At 37.9% G+C, this 21,824-nt stretch overlaps 2 protein-coding genes across 3 annotated transcripts; one reads left to right on the top strand and one right to left on the bottom strand.

The window, feature by feature from the left end:
* The first annotated feature begins 4,544 nt into the window (after nucleotides 1-4,544).
* LOC147499897 (uncharacterized) lies at nucleotides 4,545-7,957 on the top strand. Its single transcript, XM_086563560.1, has 5 exons — nucleotides 4,545-4,994; nucleotides 5,072-5,281; nucleotides 7,269-7,402; nucleotides 7,454-7,561; nucleotides 7,897-7,957. The coding sequence occupies exons 1-5, from the start codon at nucleotides 4,545-4,547 to the stop codon at nucleotides 7,955-7,957; spliced, it is 963 nt and encodes a 320-aa protein (XP_086419686.1).
* A 463-nt stretch (nucleotides 7,958-8,420) lies between these two features.
* PKP-ALPHA (Pyruvate kinase family protein) lies at nucleotides 8,421-13,382 on the bottom strand. Of its 2 annotated transcripts, XM_086561659.1 has the most exons (7): nucleotides 12,601-13,280; nucleotides 11,808-11,898; nucleotides 11,506-11,699; nucleotides 10,966-11,087; nucleotides 9,609-10,087; nucleotides 8,891-9,203; nucleotides 8,421-8,781 (listed from the first exon to the last, which is right to left on the bottom strand). In XM_086561659.1, the coding sequence occupies exons 1-6, from the start codon at nucleotides 13,105-13,107 to the stop codon at nucleotides 8,902-8,904; spliced, it is 1,695 nt and encodes a 564-aa protein (XP_086417785.1). In that variant the 5' UTR covers nucleotides 13,108-13,280; the 3' UTR covers nucleotides 8,421-8,781; nucleotides 8,891-8,901. The 2 variants fall into 2 exon arrangements, with proteins under 2 accessions (XP_086417785.1, XP_086417784.1); XM_086561658.1 differs by having other exon boundaries at nucleotides 8,421-9,203; nucleotides 12,601-13,382.
* Between the last annotated feature and the right edge of the window lie 8,442 nt (nucleotides 13,383-21,824).

Here is a 21,824-nt window from a genome sequence, read left to right as displayed (position 1 = left end):
TGTAATGTGTAGTGGGATACACTTGATATATTTGTAATGGGGTGTGAAAAGTTTAATCAATCCCATTATGTTTACTATCTACTGACTGTTGAGTGATGGGTGTCTCACATACCCTCTATCGATCATATAAGGCTTGTATCAATACTGACTGCTGAGTGATGGATCTTTTGGTTCCTCAGGTAACATCAATATGACCTTGTTGCTTTAATTTCGTGTTAGTTGATATGTGCTTATACACGTACTGTATGTTTCCAGGAAAGGCTGGTGTGACTCTGTTGGTATTAACTAGTAAGTGTTCTAGATATAGTTTATAATGTTATGATTTCTGATCGGTTGACTACTTGTGTGTGTGTGTGTGTGTGTGTGTTTGAGATTTTGTGTCCTTTGCAAAAAAATTGCATAACAAGGTTCTATACGCTGTAGTGAAGGAAGACTTCTTAAATTTTATTTTAATCAAAAGACTAGTTCATGTATAAACTGTTTATTGCAATTATCAAGTGTTTTAGGAGATTGGGTCTGTTGGAGTAAGGGCTAATGCAGAGAAGGGAAATGTGGAATATGGAAAGTTTTTTCTGTTTTGAAGCAGAAAAGATAATTTTAACTTACAGTCAGAACATTTTCTTAGCCTCATGTTTATATATAATCCAAACATCCCAAGTATGTTACTATACTACAACGTTCTAAGAACGATATTCCTTACTGTGGGTTCTCGGACATTTCAAGCACATGGATCGAGTAGTTAGGTTATTATTCTCTGAAACTTTGTGTAGAATCTTTAAGGTATGATAAACAAATCTCTGTGTTGAGTGTATATTAAACGAGATCGACATAAGATTTTATCCCAGGTGGTACCTCTGCGATTCTTATTTCTTTTCCGTATGCCTCCATGAACATCAAAAGTTGAGGAAACTTAGAAGCAACCTTTTCAGAATCAGTGTAAATTCTTGTGGCACCATAGTCGTTTTTTTTCTCCCTTTTTTGTTTGGAAGACACATAATATATTGTGAAGAGATCATAGTGTTGTATCTTTTTGGTATAATACAGATTCAAGAAAGCTACCTCAAGATTTGCACTACATCACCTTCACAAAGGGATTCCTAGTATATATAGACAATAACCCTATGTCATGAAACCAAGTAATTTAGTTTGTCTCACAATGCTTAGGAGGTACCATTTGGTATTGGTTGTTAATAACACAATACTACAGTGGCAACGAGCCAACGAATAAGACTCACAGCTTTTAACATACTCTTATAGTCTTATTAACATACTCTTATAGTCTACTTAACGTATGTCTCACAGCTTAGCTCGACGTTGATGTATTTCTACTTAACATTCTTATAGTCTTATGCACTTGCTGAGTTGCCCTCTCTGTGAACTTCTAATAAAACTCAGTCACGTAGTAGGTAAAAAATGAGAAACTAGAACTTGCCATTGTCTCCTACGGATTTCCAGAAAACTTATACGTCAACTTCCATGTGGGCATGGAAAGAATGTTCGGTCCAAACTTGAAAGATTTAGCATTGAGTACTCTTTAGCATTTCCATCAACCAGTAACTTGGGGAATACTGAAAATGACTTCTGAGTTAGAAGAACTCAACACTCAAAGTAGAATTTTCCTAAGGGGAATTTAAGCAAAGTTTATGGTTAGGAAAAATATCAGTGAGTTATGCAAAAAAGATTTCTGATTGCGTATGCGTAGACCCTTCTGAAGCACATCGATCAAGTAGTTTCTGTGCGAATATATGCAAATGCAGGTCAACCGATAACAAATTGGCCCATGTCACAAGATGCAACATGCGAAAGCCATTGAAAGCAATTCTCATTTTGTTATTTTGAATGAATCAAGGGAAAGGAAATATTACTTGCTTGATGAAGAAGATGTAGTTGCTAGTTTTGAAGTTTCAGACATTTTTTAAATCAACATTTTCCCTAAACTATATCTTGAGTTGAATTCGTGTAATGGCCTGATTTTTATAAATGAACCACCCTTCGTTATATGCAATCCCGTCTTCAGAAATCTCCCAAATATGAAAAGAAGGCTACTGTAAGTGGGTTCGGTTTTGATTCAATTACAGAAGAGTATAAGGTAATCCGCATAGTCCCGACTAACAAAGATTTTCATGAGGCTGAAGTATATACAGTGAGCTCAGGTATGTGGAGGACGATAACTTATGTACCGTACACATTTGAAAGTAAGTCACCGAATGTCTTTGTTAATGGAGCTCTTCATTGGTTGGGATTTGAGCAATACAACTCTACTAAGACTGAGGTTACCATTGCCTCCTTACTTTGAAAATCCAGAAAGAGAAGAGAGTTTCAGGCATTATTTGGTCGTGTTAAATGGGTATCTGTGCTTTATTTGTCATTTTGTTGAGGAGCCACCTGAGATTTGGGTAATGAAAAATTATGGAGAACAAAGATCCTGGACTAAGGAATATGTAGTCAAAGATGTGTGTGAATGGGGTTGGAAACCTTTTCAAGCCCTTAAAATGATGAATAATGGGAAAATATTGACTACATGTTTTTGCGAGATTATAGGTTCTTATGACCCCAAAACTGATCATTATAATGTTCAGTCTTTTGAAGGTCCTGCCTGAAATTAGGCATTTTTCGCCGCCATTGATCCATGTGGGGAGTCTTATTTCACCGAGGTATATTACTAGATTTGCGAAGTGGTAGCTGAATTCAATATTGAGGTGTATTCTCATCTCTTCTGTTTTGTTAACTAATGCGCTTTCACATTGTTGCCTTTCTTGCATTGATAATGAAACTTTGATGAATTAGAGCATATTTAGGATAGCTACCAAAAAAACACCAAAATTTTGAACCAAAAAAACATCAAACTAAAAAAACACCAAGCAATTTTCGCCATCAAACTACGTAGTTTTGGATAAACCGCGTCATATAGCCCACGCGGTTTTGGATAAACCGTGCCACTAAAACCCAACTGACAGACCCAAGCCCACGCGGTTTCGAGAAAACCATACGGTGTTCAGAACACCGCATGCTACTTCTATATAATCAAGACCAAAGCCACGCGGTTCAATCACTTTCAACTCTTCTCTCAATTATAAACCCTCTCCTTAGTTTAAAAAAAACAAAAACCTACCTAAACTCTTGAAATTTGATATGGATCATTTTGAACCTTTCGAGGGTGATGATTTGCAATACACAGACGACATTGGCGATGAGAGAAAAGAACCCGAAAAAGTAAAATACGGTGGGGGAGAAGACAGTGGGGGAGAAGAACCTGAGGATGTCGCGCCGACTGATAGACATCTCTATGTACTGGAGTATCAGATGAACGACTTCAATTGGCAATTTGCACCCGGTGAAGCACTTGATATGGAAGTTGTGTCTTCTACACGTGATACAAAACACGTGTCGAGTGCAGTGGCTAATACTCAGGTAATTATTTAGTTTTGATTAAATATTTTGAATATTATGCATTAATTAATTGAGTTGGACCAATTAATTATTTATCTTATACGCATTATTTTTTTTTTCATAATATCATCATGTTATTGACTACCGAGTTAGATCGGCTTTACATGGTGTTAGAGAGTGGTGGAAGGTTATTAAGAGTTTAGATGAGTTTGTACATATTAGAGATAGTATTTTGTATACACCTTTAGGTCTTTTGGTTGATGTGGATTATGAGAAGGCTGATTGGACAGTGGTCATAGCTTTAGTAGAAAGATGGTGGAATAGAACTCATACATTTCATTTCTCTTGTGCGGAGTTAGGGTTCACACCACTAGACTTCACTATGATTTCTGGGTTGAGTATCAGTATAGGCCAACTGATACCTTTTCATACAAATTATGAGAATATGGATAGTATGCTTATGAGTTTTCCTCGCTTGGATGCGGATGCTTATGATTCTTCTGGTATTAAGCTATCTCATATTAAGATCGCATATATGGAACCCCTCTTGGACCCCCGATACACACGAAATGAGTTAGCTTTGACTGTTCTACCTGGTAGTGAGGGTGATGATGTATATGTTAGGGCTTTTTTTATGTTTTTTATTGGGCATGTTCTGTTTTCCAATGGTCATTCTATAGTATGACTGAGATATTATGCTTATGTATCTGATTTGCATGCTATGAGAGATTATGACCTGGGTAGCTCAGTATATGCCACATTGATAGCGGCGTTAGATAAAGCTTCACAAACATTAAGAAGTAGAAGTCCTTAGATTGCAGGATTCACAGGACTTTTAGAGATTTGGTTTTATGAGTACTTTCGAACTCTTTGTCTTAACATAGGCATGATTGCTAATACTCGCCCTAGATTTGGTAGTTGGTCAGAGCCTCACTTGACTCGTAACAGGGGGTAGATTAGAAATAATGTCTGTATGGCTCGTGCTCAGATTGATATTAGATCATTGTCATCTATTGAGTGGAGACCTTGGCGTTTGACTACTGCCTTTGACGATCCAGTTATGCAGCATGCTTGTATGTTGTCACGTCCACGAGTTGTTTTGCCCGCGCGGATCAGTATGGTTTGGTACCGCGGGCGGCGGATGTTGGAGGCAGATGACTGGAAGTTATGGAGTTCCATGTGCTCCCATGCCAGATGTTAGTGATGCGAAGTCGTGGGGTAGAATTCAAGTTCATGAAGTTCATGCCAGTGGTGGTCCTTGGCCAGATGCGTCTTCTTTTGTTGTTGAGCAGATTGCTGATCAGTATTATAGATGGTGGAACCATGTCTCCATGGGTCCATTGTTGCCCCCTGTTGATCTGGCTAGCAACTTCGAGTTTGTGGGCCTGGAAAAGATGAGACGTGAGCTACGTATTCCTCATCTGCCACAGCCTATTTACAACCCACAACCTCTGAATGCATATCATACAGCTCCTGTGTCTGTCAGTAATCTTCAGATGTTTGACGTGTGTGGACCTGATGGGGAGGCTACTTACATTTCCATTCCTGAGGTGCCTCGTGCTCGTTGCCATGAGTTAGAGCCGCAGAATGATCCGTATACCACGGTAAGTTTAGTTATTTTATTTTTCTTATTCATTATATATATAATATGTACTCACAATGTATTTTCTTGGATTTTCAGGCTGAGATTCGGGAAAGATATGAGAACCAGATTTGTATGTTTGATAGGATGAAGACTGACGTGTATCATTATAGCCAAGAAAAGGAAGAGGCATATTCTCAGACATATCAGCAATCCCAACGTGCGTATGACGAGACTCGAAAGGCGTATGAGGATATTCAGCAGGTGTACACGCAACAACATCAGAGATATGAGGAACTTCATACTAAGGTAGTTAACCTTCATGCAGACAGAGAAGATCTTGATTATCAGATTATGAACTTAGAGAAGCAGTTTAGGAATATCCAAATAGAGAGAGGAGAGAGATCGAGTGGTAAGGGGCATAATAAAAGAGTTAAATAAATTTTATGTTATATGATAGGTTTTAGATCATTTTGGATATTATATCATAATCATAGATTTTGGACTGCATAATCATAATCATAATCATAGGTTTTTAATTTCTTTAATTTTTTCGATTTTGAATCACAATTCTTAATTTCTTCAATTGCACAATTATTAATTTCTTAATTTCTATGCACAATTCATAATTTCTCAAGCTCTATGCACCACAGTTCTAATTTTCAAAAAAAACGCACGCGGTGTTGGCAAAACCGTGCCCATAGAAGCTCAAACCCACACGGTTTTGGAAAAACCGTGCAATAGAAGCCCATTTAGCAGCCCAAGCCCACGCGGTGTTGGAAAAACCGCGTGGTTTTGGCAAAACTGCGTGAGTGATTTGATACAGCACCAAATCTGGAACCAAATATTGGCCGATTTGGTGTTTGATTTGGTGTTTTCATCAACATATGACTCTCCTAAAATTGAAAAAACACCAAATTGTTGGAAATTTGGTGTTTGATGCTAGATTGATATTGCTCCTAAAGATGCTCTTAGTTTTTATTCTTTCAACTGACTAGTTCTTGTATAAACTGTTTATTGCAATTATCAAGTGTCCTAGAAGATTGACTCTATTAAGTAAAAGTAGTGGACTTGATGCTAAGTTCTGTTTAGATTTCGCAAGTTTTTGACATGTTAAGTGCCTTGATTATGATTTAATCATTGAGGGGTCTATTGCAGAGAAGAGAAATGTGGAATATTGACACTGTAGCAAAACGATCAATCATGACTTACAGTCACAACATATCCTTACCCTCTTGTTCTTATGTAATCTATAGATGCCAAAGTACGTTACTATACGTTCTAAGAATGTTATTCCTTACTGTGGGATCTTGAGCATAATTCGAACACATGGATCAAATAGTTAGGTTATGTTTTCCTGATACTCTGTGTAGAATCATGAAGGTACGGTATAGAAATCTCTGTGGCCAGTTTATAATAAATGAGTTACTCATAAGATTTTATCCCATACCTCTGCAATTCTTATATCTTTTCTGCATGCTTTGAGATGTACCCTACACCGTCCAGGTGGAAATGTCAATAAATGTGTTTGTGAATGGAGCTTTCCACTGGTTTTTTTACACATAAGTAGGGATTTTATAAAGAATGAAAAATTGTACAACAAGTAAAAGTTTCACATGTTGTTAGAGCTTACAATTCCAAACCTAACTAAATCTGTAGTATGTCAAGTAAGGACATTCTAGTTTTGAAATATAGCTTGGTCTAGTAGAGCTACATAACCTGTCTCCTGGAATGAGTGTTGCACCCTTCTTAGCTGCTGCATCCTCTCCAAAATTAGCTTCCCGATATGTATGAGAGATATGCCCGTAGTCAAGCTTATGAATTGCTCTCTTCTACCTAGCCTGCAGTTTCCAAGGAATTGTGCCTTTTCTGAAGGCCAAGACCGCAGACTTTGAATCACATTCTACCCATAGCTGTTTCCAGTTTTTACCTCCAGCCACTTCTGTTACCAGTACAATGGCTGTGCATTCAGCATCATAGCTTGTAGTCATTCCCCATACCGTGTGCTAGCACTCCCAGCAACTCTGCATTGTATCCTCTGAATATCACTCCCGCACCACCATATCCTGGGTTGCCAACAGCCAAGCCGTCAGTGTTTGCTTTGACAGAGCTTTCCACTGGTTAGGCTATAATCAACAGAAGGTTTTTGTTTTTTCTTTCAAATTAGAAAGCGAGGAATTTGAAGAAAAACATTGCCTCCTTGCTTTGAAAATTCAGAAAGGGAAGAGGGTTCGGGTTATTGGTTGTTGTTCGTGTTGACGGAATTTCTCAGATTAACCTGTGATTTGTTGATCAGCCTATTGAGATCTGGGTCATGAAAAGCTACGGAGAACAACGATCCTGGACTAAGGAATACTTCTTCCGAATCGACTCTTATTCTGAGCCTTTTGAAGCTATAGATGTCATGAAATATGGAGAAATCTTGTTCCTGTATGCTTGCAGACTGTTGGGTTATTATAATACCGAAATGAATTATTATAGGTTTATTGATCTTGAGGAGACCATACCGGAGAAGAGGTTTGTTTCACAAGCAGCTGTTCATGTTGGGAGTCTCATTTCTCCAAGGAAAATTGGTGGATTAACTAAGAGGTACCTGAACTATTAATATTAAGGTGTTTATTTAGTTTTCCTTATCGAAAGAATTTTGTTAACCTATGTGCTTTCACATTATCATCAACGTAAATCTCTGCTTTGAAACTTTTGTTTAAATGCTTAACTCATTTTTGTTACTGGTTTTCTTTTTTCTGTTTTTCAGAAGACTAGTTTTTATCTGAGCTTTTGCAATTATCACGTGCTCTCCAAGATTGACTTCGTACGCGTGTAATTCTGATGGACTTGATGCTAGATTGTTATAAACTCTCCCCAAGTTTTTTAAACATGGCTGCGCTTTCCTGTGACTATAATTGTTGAGGAGACTATTGCAGCGTTGCAGGGAAGGGAGAGCACAGCAAAAGAAGAGAGGATACAGAGGAACAGGAATACTGAAAATGGTTTAAACTGGAAACCGTATATTTGTTGCTTCATGATGCCAAACGAAACTGTATATTTGATATATCAGAGATAGAAGAGATTATATCTCTCTAACCTTCAAACACGATGATGTATTGAACAATCACAAATTCCAATTTACTTTCAGAGAATTTCAAGTTCAGCCCTAAATAACGCAAGGTATCTCTAACTCTTTTACTGAGTTTCCAAGGACTGATAATCTAACTACCTGGTTCTAAGAGAGACTGGCTAGATAGGAAGCAATACAGTGTCTAAGACAGTATACTGGGTACAGAGTTGCGTACTTGCATTCAGTTGCTCAGTTGTAAACACAAGCACACAACATAAAGAAGATACAACGATTGACCTCATACAGAATCCCACAGTTGGACTCCCACTACGGTACAAATGGGTCAAGTTTATGTGGGTTCCAACTTTATTATTCAATCAACCAAAACCCTTGGACAAAACTTTCTTACTAGAATAACATCAAAAGTTCATAAATCAGTGTCTATTGATAAAACAAAAAAGACAACATAAAAGGAAGCAAAAGTTCATACCAGTATCTAATGTCCTCTTCAGCACAAGTTGATCACTTTGAAGGATTTGCTTCTTTTGTAAAAGTACTGCTCTACACCACCAAAGAACCTCATCTAGAAGCCTAGAACACTTCAAAAGTACCAAATTCGGGGCAGGTTCAAATGCAAGGATGTCACAGTTATGAGAGGGAAGAACTGACTGTAAACTCTGAAAGGTGCCAGCAGTGAATACGGAGCAACTTTCTTCATTTGGTTTCTTTTGCTGAGCAAATTGCAGAGGACCTTCAATTTAAGTGTCACAGATGAAAATAATAAACCCATTCTAACACATTGATAGAACAACTGAAAGACCATAACTTAATGGAAGAAACAAATAAGCACTTAATATTACAGATATTTTCTTCATGGAACATTCATCACTTGAATGGACTGCAACATATCAGACACGGCAATGACAAGATCACCAGACTGGATCATTCCCCTCGCCTTGAGCAAGGAGAAGGTCTTGTTAAGGTTGCTCTCCATATCATCAGAGAAACTCAAGCGGAAAGGTATCAAGCCCCACTGTAGGTTCAGACGTCTCCTCACAGAAGTTGTAGCTGTGAAAGCAAAAATTGGGCAGTCAGGTCTGCAGCGCGAGAGGAGAGACGCCATATGCCCTGTCTTTGTGTAAACAAAAATTGCATCCACCTCCAAATTGTTAGCTGCAAAATGAAAGTCACAATAATCAGAAACCCCAAATAAAATTTAATAAATTAGAGCTCAAGAGACCAAGACTGTCATTGTATTAATTTAAGAATGTACGTCAACCCAAAAACCAGCTAAAACAAATTTACCTATCTTTATTAAGACTAATAATGTGATCACAAATTCATGACATACACCAAGATTAACACATCCTGTTGTTATCATTAGCATGCAGAAGCAAAGACAGTACTGACTACTGAGTGATCATCAAGAAAAGTACTTGTAACCTGAAGTTGTATATTCTAACATTGGGTTCAGGATGTTTTTATAGCAAACACGAATTTGTAATCCATGTCGTCACTTACTAAGTAAGGAAACAGAAACTTAAAAGCTACAAAATTTGGCAGTCAAAAAATCTTTACCCATCTTGGCAGCGGAGTTACAAATCTCCTCTGAAATGCTGTCCGAGAATGAAGATGAAATATCTGGAAGTTCCATAGCTTCATGGCGTTTCTCCTCTCTCCACCACCTCTCAATTCTCAAGCTGACGCTTCTCAGAACAGTCAATGCTTTCTCTGGGAACTGGCCCATAGCTGACTCACCTGAAAGCATCAGGGCATCCGCCCGCTGCCGAACTGCTTCAGAAACATCAGCAACTTCAGCTCTAGTAGGTGTAGGGTATTCAATCATGGATTCGAGCAGCTGCGAGGCAACAATGACAGGCTTGTTTAGCTTCCTGCAGACCTCAACAATCCTCTGCTGGGCCGAAGGGACCTGCTCCAATGGAATCTGAGCACCAAGATCTCCTCTTGCGACCATGGCTCCATCGGACGCCAGAATTATCTCTTCCAAATTTTTTAGAGAATCGACACTCTCTATCTTTGCAATAACAGCAATATCACTGCAGAGCAAATTCACGAGAAACTTGAGTCAGACAAGTATGTTTATGCAATGCAGATTCCAAAGATAACAACATTTTGGTTGTTTCACATAAAATACATGAAATGGTAACCCAATTATATTCTAGCTTTCATTTTTTTTGTTCCTTCCCAAAACAGAAATCTACAATTAACACCATCTTTGTAACCTCTCTCTCCAACTTTATTTTTATCTATGTGGGGGGGGGGGGATACAGAGGAAGAAGAAAAGTGGCTAGGAAGATGAGAGAAACAGAGATAGAGGGGAGAAGATACTGCTAGCTAGGAAGAAGAAGAAAATTTCTGCTCAGACGCCTGTAGCATGCTCTGCCATTCTGCACTATACATATTTGAGGTTGGAATTGTGTTTTCCCTATAGGGTATGTTTGGAAGTTTTCCTTTGGAATTGGAATTGAAAATATAATTCCAAGACTTACAATTTCAAGTAGTTAAAATTCCTAAATATATGGAAATCTCAAGTTTCTGCCCCCTATAAAAATTTACAATTTCTTGATTTTGGGGATTTGAGGTTTCCATTACAGTGCAGAAAAGGTTGCCAAACATGGTGATTCTTAATTTTCGGAAATATATTATGAATTCCACCCTAAAATCCTAGTTGCCAAACACACCCTTAGTTTTGACTGTTTGGGGCTTTTGATACTGTCCACCTTTCTCATTTCTTGGTGCCTATTTAGCTTTTACAGGGACTCAACAATTAAGGTAACTGATCACCGACATAATAAACCCCAAATCTGGATTTTGGAGCTAGGACTTTGCAGTGCGTGACACTAGTATTTACAAGAGAAATATATTACCAGCATAAACAGAGATAACAAAAGAAAAAGAGAACAGTAATGCTTGCCTGTCACGGGATCGTGCAGCAATGTAACTCTTAAGATGGTTAATGACTTCTGCAGACTTAACAAACGAAATTGCAATGAAATCAACACCCTCTGCAATCCCAAAATCAATATCCAGCCAATCCTGCAAGGGGAAAAAAGAGAGGACAAACTTATTTTCATAGGCATCCGTTGTAATATACATCCCAGGTTTTTTTCTTTCTCAGGAAGGAGAAAATGTCAAAAGTTAAATGAAAACTTGCTAGCAGTTTGAGAGACCATTAACACTTGACTCATTCACATGCTTCTAATAGTCAGAGAAAACAGTGATAAAGTGAAGGTTTTGTGTGTGTGTGTGTGTGTGTGTTGTGGTGTTGCTTGCTTTTGGTAGTATGTTTACACCACCTACTTTTTTTGCTCACTATTGCTTCTTCTCATAATATAGCACTATTCATCAGGCCTTAGCAGTGAAAATACACACAAGCAGCCATACACATTCCAAAGTAAACCAACAAAACCCATTTCATCATAATAAATGCAGGAATTTAATTCAAGTCACCAACCTTTGAAGAAATTGTGGGAAGCATGGCATTTCGTTCTCGAACCAGACTTCCATCTCTCCAGAAAGTCAGATTAGCTCGTGGTAACAAAAGCCCAGGATCAGTGCAGCGGCACTTAACATCTGGGCCGATTTTCTCAATAACATCAAACCTCACCATTCCTCCATCCACAAGGAGTTCATCACCAACTTTCACGTCTGCATGACATTCAAATATATTGAATCAAATTCAGTAAGCTTCTTTAACAGTAGTGTGGTGTGGCTATGGTAATGTCTTAGGAAAATAGGGGTGTTAGAAATTGTGACCTTCAGCAAACCCATCGTAGTTTACGCTGATGGTATATTCCGGAAGAGCTGATTCAAAGGCACGCACACTGAAAGTCCAGATCTCTCCGTCCTGAAATAAAAACAAATCTCCAATTAGCACAAGCAAAATCCGGAAATGAGGGACTGCCGAGATGAAAGAAGAATGTGTGTTCACTTGTAAGAGGCAGTTATATTATACTTCACTAAACAATGAGACCCTTCATGCAATTTTAAAAATATTGACCACGTCATATTAGGCGAGACAATATCAGGAAAAAAGAAACTACACCAAATATTCCTTCTCTTGGAAACTTAATGCTCTAGTAGCAGAACATGACATGATTGTAAGTGTACAACCAATGATAGAAAGGAATTATTGCATGTCTAACAGTACATAATCACTATTTCGTGATTCACTTATAAAACACACTAGATACTTGTAAAACAGAATTCCTGGCATACATGATTTCAAGTCCCAGCCCCTAAACCTATTTAGTACGAGATACAATAATTAAATCAATAGATAAGCCCTTTAACCTATACTCCGTACCAACACATATATTAGTAGACCTACAAAAAATAAAAATTTCGGTATCTTGGTGCCCTTTGAATAATATTTATAGCTACATCGTTTTTCATTTCTATGAGAGACTCGTCAACTTGTTGGTGATGCTTGTCGAATTCATCTAACTACATACTAGTCTAATTTTATTTTTGGTATCAAACAATATAAACACATAAAAAATCGATAAACAAGAAATCGAAAGTATGATGAAATGGAAAAAGTGGGTACCTCAGCTTTAGCAGAAGTAGCACCAGCACCAAAATCACCCATATGAATCTCACTACCTTCAGTATCCATCATAATAGCAACAGCATAACCTTTCTCTTCATTCAACCTCCTAACCTTATCAATCACACCTCTATGCCACTCACGTGTCCCATGACACATATTAATTCTAGCCACATTCATTCCACCCACTGCTAATGCTTCCAATTGTTCAAACCCACAACTCATGGGTCCAATTGTACACACCAATTTCGTCCTACGTGTACTTCTAAACCCATTCTCTTTCATTTCCACTTCCGTCACCGTATCCACTTCTATCCCACCCGTTGTTCCGTTCTCTGCAGTCAAAACCCTAGGGGTTGAATCCGTTTCGGAATAAACGGCTGAGATCTGTTTTTTAAGCATCGGGATTCGTGGGAGTGAGATGATGGATGGTTTTGATGGCTGGAATTTTCGGTTTCGGTTTAGTGGTGTGGAGGTCGGGATTGTGAAATGTAAAGCTTGGGCCATTTTCTTTTCTTTGGTGGAATCGAATGAGGAAGAGTTGAGTTATATATAAAGATAAAGAAATAAGGGGCGATCTGAACGAAGATTGGAGCTTCGAGTGTGTCGCCCCAGAGATTTTGAGAGAGAGAAGTGTTTTTAAGTGGACTAAACGACGAATTATGAGTTGTTCGCCCTTTTGAATGTTGTTCAGAGGATATACCGCTTTACGGTTCACCTGCTACTAGACTACTTTTATTGGTGAAACATTAGTAGGGGGTCGAAAAGGATTTGTTGTGGATGCGTACTGCAACGTTAATAAATGAAATCAACGATGGTTGTGGTTTTGGATTTTAGTGTGTTTTGTCTGTTTGAGTGAGAATAACAAATATGATTGGATTCACGGTGAATGGGGAACGAAATAACAACTTTATCCTTTTGAGTTATGAACACGGACTTCCAAATATATTTTGGGTTTCAACTTTCAAATGTCTTAAATATATTCAGGATTCTCAATATAGTTATGTTTGTTTTATAAATGAGGAATTGAGGATAATAAGTGTAAAGGTTCTAATTGGTTCAACTTACAAATGTAGGCAATAATCGGGGAGAAGGGTGTTTGTGGGATTGAATTGATCGAGTTCGTTCTGAGCGAACTGCCTACGTATCAAGTCATTTCTACTAAGGCGAGACTTGAATCAGGTCAGACGTAGTTCCTGTCTCCTTTATATATAAAACATTGGCGATCCTTCCTTTTCTTTAACGTCAGGTCAGATCCTGGTTTTAAGGTCATGATGACGAATTATGGCAATTGATGAGGTGCACGACTGAAGCTGCAGCCTTGAATACATCAGTGAAGGCGTACGTTACTAGCCGTTATGGAATGGGGTGAGCGAGCACTATGGAGGTCGCTCTAGGACGAGATCATCTATTCGACTTGAGTCACTTTGGAGTGAGGTCGTAGGGTGAGTGTATGAGGTCGTTAGGCGAAGTGATTATGTTGGTTCGCTGTGAAGCGATTTGTCATGAGTTCGTCGATGGAGGTGTCTTCTGATGGTGTCAATTCGTGATGGAGAGACAGTTTGGTTCGCTATGAAGCGAGCTATCATGAGGGGGGAATGTTCTCTTGATGAGTTGTGCTGGACACGTGTATTATATACATTGGTTGTGTATATTAGTCCCTCACACAGCCCCCTCTCATTAGTTCGTTCTTGTTCATTGGGGGGATTTGATGAGATAGTAGGTTCACACGTGGGAAGCATATAAGAGAATGACTAGTGGTCCGGAGGACTTTGTGAGGTGGATGAGCTGGATAAACAGGTTTGTTCTGTCGTCTGGGTCAGTTCTTGGTTTTTGTGCAAAACCTTAAATGTGAAAGAAACGTGTTGACAAGGTTTTGGTCATAACGAGGTACGTATGACGTGGGACTTGTCATAGTACGTACTTGTCTTGGGGTTTGTTTTGCCTTGATAGCTGGGCATAAAACTTGAGGCTTGAAAGGTTGTGTTATCCACGGCATTCTTAGTGAGGAGGTCATCTGAAGGTGAGTTTTCTTTTTGAATTGTTTGTGTCTTCTTTATGCTCTTTGCTTTCGTTGTGTCATTGGTAGTTTGGATCTTGGGTGACGCTCGACCTGGTGATTCTTTTGGAGAGAAACTAGGATTTTTTTTATATTTTTGACAGCTATGCAACTGTTTCGGAAACTGTCGTAAGTGTGTCTGGAGATTCCTCTTGTTTTAATATGTTATCACCTAGGGCTGTAGGTGACAAAACGGTAGATGATCTTGACAATCTGAACAAATAGTCCGGTAACGATCTGAAGAATCGGTTTGGTATTGATCTACCTGGCTTGGATATTTGTGAATTAGGTAAAGGTGACAATGTTTTTAGTAGTGAGTATGTTCCTCCCAAGAATGAGGGAATAGTGGTTTGCTACGGTCAGCTGGAGGTTGGGTTACAACTGCCTTTCTTGAAACTAATTGTAGATTTCCTAAACTTTTATAACAAAGCCCCTTGCCAGTTCGCGAGCAACAGTTGGAGGTTGTTTAAAGTCTTTGACTTGCTAAACATGATGGGGGAGTATTGTATTACTGTTGGTGATATGCTAGACCACTTTTCTATGAAGACGTCGAAGTTGAAAAATTATGGGTTAATGACCATGCCTGGGAGGTCGTTGGTCTTGGAGGGGATGTATGATAGATCGTGGGAGAGGAAGCTGTTTTTAGTCTTTGGAGACTATTGTGCTTCTGGTTGCTCTTTGAGGACTAGGATTTGTAACTTTGATGGTAGGTTTTTATTTGTTGGGCTAGTCTTGATGCGTTCTGATTTTGAGTGACAATGAACTTCTTTGTTTTTGTTTTGTAGAGGTCTTTATTCCCAAGCGAACTAAGCGAAAGGTGATTAAAGGCTTTGCGTGTTTGAGTCGTGGTGAGAAAAAGAGGAAACTTCATGTGGTGTCAAGATTTTTCTCTTCGAAGAGAATTAAAGGAATCAATAAGGGAGGAAGGAGTAAGAAGAAACGTCCTTCACTTATGAGTGATTCAGACTTTGTCATGGGGAACGAGGTGGCTGAAGCTGTTGTGAACGAACCGAGAGGTGTGTGTCTGTCAGCTCGGATGAGGACTGGTGGTAACCTTGGGGGTAGTTCAAATGCTGGAAATAATTTGATGTTACTTTCTGTTAGCAATCGTCCTGTGGGTGAGAATGACCAAGAATGTCTTCTGCGCCAAGAAGGCTCTTTCTTTGATCTGGAGGAGGTGATTGTGGCAGTTCGACCACTAAATTTGAAAAAGAAGGTCTGTGATGTTGCTGATAATGTGGGGATTATAGGAACTTGTGATGGGAAGGTGGCGATGGATGGTCCATCTCTCTCTAAAACTATTGACCTTAGTGAGTTTGACTTGGATGTTTTTGATAAGGAGGTCGGTGGTGCGACTGTTGTACGTTTCTTCTCCTACTGTGAAGCAAAGAAGTGTTATGAATGATTGTGCTAAGGGGATGCAAACACGGAGCAAAAGTGCTAAGCTAGCTTGATAGGAGTTTGTCGTATGTTCATCCTAAAATGGGAAAATTCTATTTGGTGAAGCGATCTGATTGTAGCTTTAAGTCACCATTGGTGGCGAGCTGTTTGTTGGATAGTATTGTTTTGGATGGTGACATGAAGGAGTTGGCTGAAGGCAAAGAGCTGGTGGATAATCTGAAATCCATGGATGTTAACCTATGTTATGTAAGTACTCCGTTTTGTGCCATCTTTGTGGTGTTTTGATTTTTTCTGTCATGAGGACTTTGATTTGTTTTTGCAGCTGCTTGTTAGTTACCAACATCTAAAACGATTGCCTTTGGTTGGTGATACCTATAAGAGAAATTTGGATGTGGCTCATGCGGAGCTGGAGAAAGCTAATGAGGAGCTGCGTGAATGTTCATTATGTTTTGAAGCTGCAGAAAGATGACGTACTATGATGTTTTGAAGAAAAAAATATGACGATTTGGGTGCAGAGAAGGTCGGATTGGCTTTGGAAAATAGTGATCTAGTACGTCAGCTCAAGATGGAGCAAGCTAAGTTGGTAAAAATTAAAGATTTTGCAAATAAATGCAAATCGGTAGCAAAGTTGACTAAAAATCTTTATGAGACTTTGTTTAGTGAGGTGGAAAATGGTAAGTATGTACTTTCTAAGGACTTTTTAGAACTGAAGGGAAAGTATGAAGACTTGAAGTTGCAATGTGTGCATGATGCTTCTGGAGCTAGAGATAAACTCATACCTGGAGGTGCAAGCAGTGGTGGAGCTAGGAATGTAAGTGAGGGTGAGCCACCCAGAAACCAAGCATAAAAAAAAACAATACACTAATTTTTTTTTTAACTAAAAATTTAAACCCGATCACAAAAAAAGTATATTTCGAACATAAAAAAATCATATAAAATAATTGTAATATAAAAAAAATAAGAAAAGAAAAAATAATTCAATCTAAACAAATACTTATTCATGTTATCCCCGGCGACCTTCTTTTTTGTCATCATTCTTCATCTTTTGGAAGCGTTGCAAGATCAACTTGGTATCAATGCTATCAAAAACTTCTTTTTCAATGTATGTTATTAAATAATCATTCAACCATTCATCTGTTATCCGATTGTGTAGACGATTCTTTATGATATTCATAGCAGAAAATGCCCTCTCCACAGTAGCAGTAGCAACAGGTAAAATCAGCGCCAACTTAATCAACAAATACATAAGAGGGTACACAATGCCTTTCTTCGTCTCAACCATTTTTTTGGCTAGGCCTCTAATTCCATTTACTTTGCCAAACTTAGTATCGGAACGCACATCAATGATATAATTCTCAAGCTTATCCGCTAATTCCATCTAATCTATCTCTGAAAAATCATCGGGATAAAGTCGAGCAAAATGAATCAACTTTTGTTTATCGAAAGCAGCAAACGACTCACAAGGATCAAGACATGTCATGCAAAGAAGTAATTAATTATGTGTTTGCTTCATTAAACCGATTGTTTAACTCTTGAAGTTGCAAATCAATACAGTGATAAAATAATCCAACACGATAGTAATGTAAATTAGTGGTTCCTTCCATTCTTCGTCGAGACCTCCCTCGAGCCACATACCTCTCTTCCATATTTGGAACAACCACATCATGTTTGGCATATATATAGTGAAGAAACTTCAATCAGGAGACTATCCCACCAATCATCTCTCATCTTCTGTAAGCGTACCTTTATTATTTTAACAAGAACCATAGTATTGACAATGTCTTGGTCTTCACGCTGTAAAACCTTTCACAAATCATTACTAATTCCTAGTATCGCTTTCATCAAATGCAAATTTAAGATAAATTCAAAAGACTGCACTAAAATCAATAATCCGTAAGCCTCACCTCTTTGTTCTGAGTTTGAACCATCTTCCACTATATTATCAAGCATATCAAGTACTGAACCATAAGTGTTTATCATGTCAAGAAGTGTATAATAGTGTGAGCCCCATCGAGTGTCACCAGATCGTTTAAGACTAGTCTCTTGATTCAACCCTTTGCCACTTGAAATTTCTCCGCTTTGTAAGGCTGCAACAACTCTAGCCTTCATTGCTTCGCGTAACATATCTAAATTAAACACATGATGCTCCAACATTATTTACCACATTAGAGAGAACAAAAAGGTTAACAATTGACTCATGGTTCTTTGCAACTAATACAAGGGGCTAACTGAAGGCGATGAGCGAAACAATGAACATAAAATGTAGACTCATTCTCTTTCATTATAAGTGTTTTTAGGCCATTCAAATCACCTTGTATATTGCTAGCCCCATCATACCCTTTGTCCACCTTCTAAATATGCTTAACCCATGCTTAGAGAACAACTCATCAATTGCCTTTTTAAGTGTTACTGATATTATTGTTGGCCCCATCATAGCCTTGTCCACGCAGTCTAGATATGCTTAACCCATAATTAAAAAACAACTAAAAAATTTTACTTAAACAAAAGTGTTCTTCACTAGTTTCCTTAAAATGCAAACTCCAAAAAATCTCTGTCTCAACTAACCTTTCATATCGACATAAAGAAAAACAAGGCCATTTGCTCTTTAATTGATATATCACGTGCTTCATCGACTAAAATAGCAAACAATGAATTTTCATAATCCTTTAAAATAGCATTTGTAGTTTCCATAATAGTTGCATTCACAATCTCTTTTTGTATATCAGGCGAGGTCAATTTCCGATTTTTAGAAGCATTTTCAAGAACGTTCTTAATGACTTCGTTATGATCTTTCAAAAATCATATAAGTTCAAGAAAATTGCCTTTATTGATCGACTCCTCTGATTCATTATGGCCACTGAAAGCTAAACCTTGTCTCAAAAGAAACCTAATACAATCAGTTATTGCAGTTAGATGTATTCGATAATCCGCCGAACTTGGTCGGATTGTCTCTCAACAAATGTTTTCATATGTTGCTCTTGATTTAGCAATGCCCGTGTTGCCCTATAAGCAATATTATGAGCACTATTTGGTTCTCTAACATGCTCTTTTAATTTGGTTTTCCTTTCCCAATTAGTAAACCCCTTGTGAGAAAAAACATCTCCGCCTCCTTGAACCCCTCGATCGGGGTTTAAAGAGATAACAATAGTGACAAAAAATCGCGGCATCTTTGTGAATACTATATTCCAACCAACTAAACTCTCCATACCACTCTTTACTTCTATTTTGCGAGACCAACACACATCCCGAGGGGCGTGGAATGAATCTCGAGGCGTCGCTATCCCGATTCTACCAAAATTTTGGCGAGTTTCCTTTGTTTAATCGACATTAAGTAAACCCAAAACCCATGTATAACCCCGGACATCTCATAATTCATTCTTCCAACCATATATATATCCAACAACCATATATACTACTCTTAACTTTAAATACTACGGGGATATGACAATATCTACAAAACAAGGAGAATCATGTTGCCATATCGATTATTACATCAAAATGACCTAGCTCTCTATATATATACAACAAAAGAAACTAGTCTCTCTATATAAACAAAAATATGAACTTGACTATGTCCTCGTCAAGCATAAGGAAATCCTCCCAAATCATTGCATAACCATAATCCCTTAGGGTTAGGAAAACCTCCATACAATACTATACTAAATGTTAAGTAGGATGAGCAAACAACTATGCCCATGAGAAACGCATGTTTATAAATAGTTACTTATAGAAAACATTTAAAACATGTTTTCCATAAAATTATTCAAATATCGTAACTATATATATATACATCACTAACTAGCGAGAAATCATCTCGACATGCTTCATTGATATACAAAATATAGTTTTCACAATCATCATATTACAATATTGTGGCGTGCATTCTATTAGAATGGTGAGGAAAAATTTTTCGGCCAAAGGTCCAAATAGTCAATCTCGGTTCGATTTCGCTTTCGGTCAAAACCATGCACCGTTGTTTTCCAAATTTTACCGCGGAGTCATGTTAATGTCGTGTTTAGAGTACATACCAAATCTCCAAAGCTTTTAGGGCTCAGGCTCGGCCCTGGCCTGTGACCACGACCCCCATACGAAACGTCACCTAACTACGGTGAGGTCAACCGTTCGACACGAAAGTCTAAACGGGATCCTCGACACATCCGGGATGGACTAACTTATATGGACCGCGTCTAAACCTAACTTCATCGAGGTAACATGTAACCCCATTAAAAATCTAATCACCATACAACGCGTGACACGCAAAGCATGGTTATCTAGAAAAGAAATTCCCGATTACATCCAATTGATGCATCCTTTTAAAGGTGGCCCACCACCTCGAAAATAGTACACCACCGTTGGAATCTGAACTAATCCTCGGGAAATCTGACAGCGGTTCCTTCTTTTTATAGGAATTCACAATTTCTTTTCTAAATCCCTCGAATAATAAGCATAGTAATATATATATATATATATATAACTTAAACATTTCCAAATACTATAGATACATATTTAGTTTTTTCCTTTTAAAACTGTTGGTCCCATGTGGGAGTTCCCTGATTTCCCCATCGATCACATACAACCTATGACTCCCAAACCACCCAGTCATAGTAAATGACAACCGATGATTCCCCAACGGTGAATCATTTTAAATAACAAACGAAACTCTATCCCGGGACAATCAAAAACCTCACATATATTTACAAACAACCGGGTAATCCTTACCCCGCTTACAAAATCATTTTCTCTGCCTCCATTACAGGCTTCAAGAGACAATAGACCCTTCCCAAAACCAGTTTTCTCTTTTAACAAAGAAAATAAATCTCCGCTACCCGATTTTACCAAAAAATCATTTCACACGAAAAGCTCTATATATATAGTTTATAGCGAGGAAATACAAAGGCAAAAACATGAATATCATATATACATGCATGGTTGATACGCAACTATCTATTTCCTATTTAAACAATTCAAATCATGCATGAAAATTAGCGGACCATATATTGGTATGTAGGTTCCTACCTTAGCAAGCTCCGTTCTCCTCAAGCCCAAACTTAACCAAATCCACTGAGATCACTCCTATAACACCAGATGTATACAAAAATTTACCAGAGTTTATCAAACTAACGAGGAAATTCTTATCTCACGAAAGTCGAGAAGAATCTCGGCGTTAAGAATATGGTTTCAAAAATTTCATCTAACTAAAACAATAAGCTACAGGCCATTTAATAAATACTCGACATCTCCGCGGCCTTTATGTCAATACCACTCTATCAATTCCACTAACGATTAAGATTTTTCCCAACTCCAACTACAAACAAATTTCACTCTTCAATTCACCCTTAAATCTAGAAATAATTACAGGGTGTTCCTTATCAATCGGGTCATCAATCGACCTAATCCTAAATTAGTATATAAATAACATAAACTTCTCTAAAATAGAATGAATATTTATAATTCTTAAAGTCGAAAGAATGGCTCCTAGCTAGTCGCTGCTCCACCGATATCAGCTCAACTCAATCTTCTCCAAACAAGCTATCTTAAACATTCAACAACCAATTTCAATTATTATTATTATTTTTTTCAATACATCACAATCCCATCCAAATTTCAACACTCCAACCATAATAACTTCATCAATGAATGGGTGCTTGAATTTACTCTAATACATATAAACTTAGAATCATTGCTTTTAAAATTCCTGTCCCTATAAAACAAAGTATAGAACTAGAGAATATCAAAATCTCTTACCAAATCGGTAAGAATTCTT

Source organism: Coptis chinensis, chromosome 5 (genome assembly GCF_015680905.1).
Source record: "Coptis chinensis isolate HL-2020 chromosome 5, ASM1568090v1, whole genome shotgun sequence".
NCBI classification, from domain to species: Eukaryota; Viridiplantae; Streptophyta; class Magnoliopsida; order Ranunculales; family Ranunculaceae; genus Coptis; species Coptis chinensis.
Note: the sequence above shows the minus strand (reverse complement) of the source record. Positions and strands in the feature narration are given on the sequence as shown.

What these genes read in the sequence shown, in the direction of transcription:
- PKP-ALPHA (XM_086561658.1), bottom strand. Translation starts at nt 13,107, where the DNA reads ATGGCCCAAGCTTTACATTTCACAATCCCGACCTCCACACCACTAAAC. An exon ending in CTACTTCTGCTAAAGCTGAG is followed by an intron (nt 11,899 to 12,600) that starts GTACCCACTTTT and finishes TTTTTATTTCAG; the next exon opens with GACGGAGAGATCTGGACTTT. An exon ending in GCTGCACGATCCCGTGACAG is followed by an intron (nt 10,088 to 10,965) that starts GCAAGCATTACT and finishes TTTGCTCTGCAG; the next exon opens with TGATATTGCTGTTATTGCAA.
- LOC147499897 (XM_086563560.1), top strand. Translation starts at nt 4,545, where the DNA reads ATGACTGGAAGTTATGGAGTTCCATGTGCTCCCATGCCAGATGTTAGT. An exon ending in ATGAGGAACTTCATACTAAG is followed by an intron (nt 5,282 to 7,268) that starts GTAGTTAACCTT and finishes TTTGTTGATCAG; the next exon opens with CCTATTGAGATCTGGGTCAT. An exon ending in TATGGAGAAATCTTGTTCCT is followed by an intron (nt 7,403 to 7,453) that starts GTATGCTTGCAG and finishes GAATTATTATAG; the next exon opens with GTTTATTGATCTTGAGGAGA.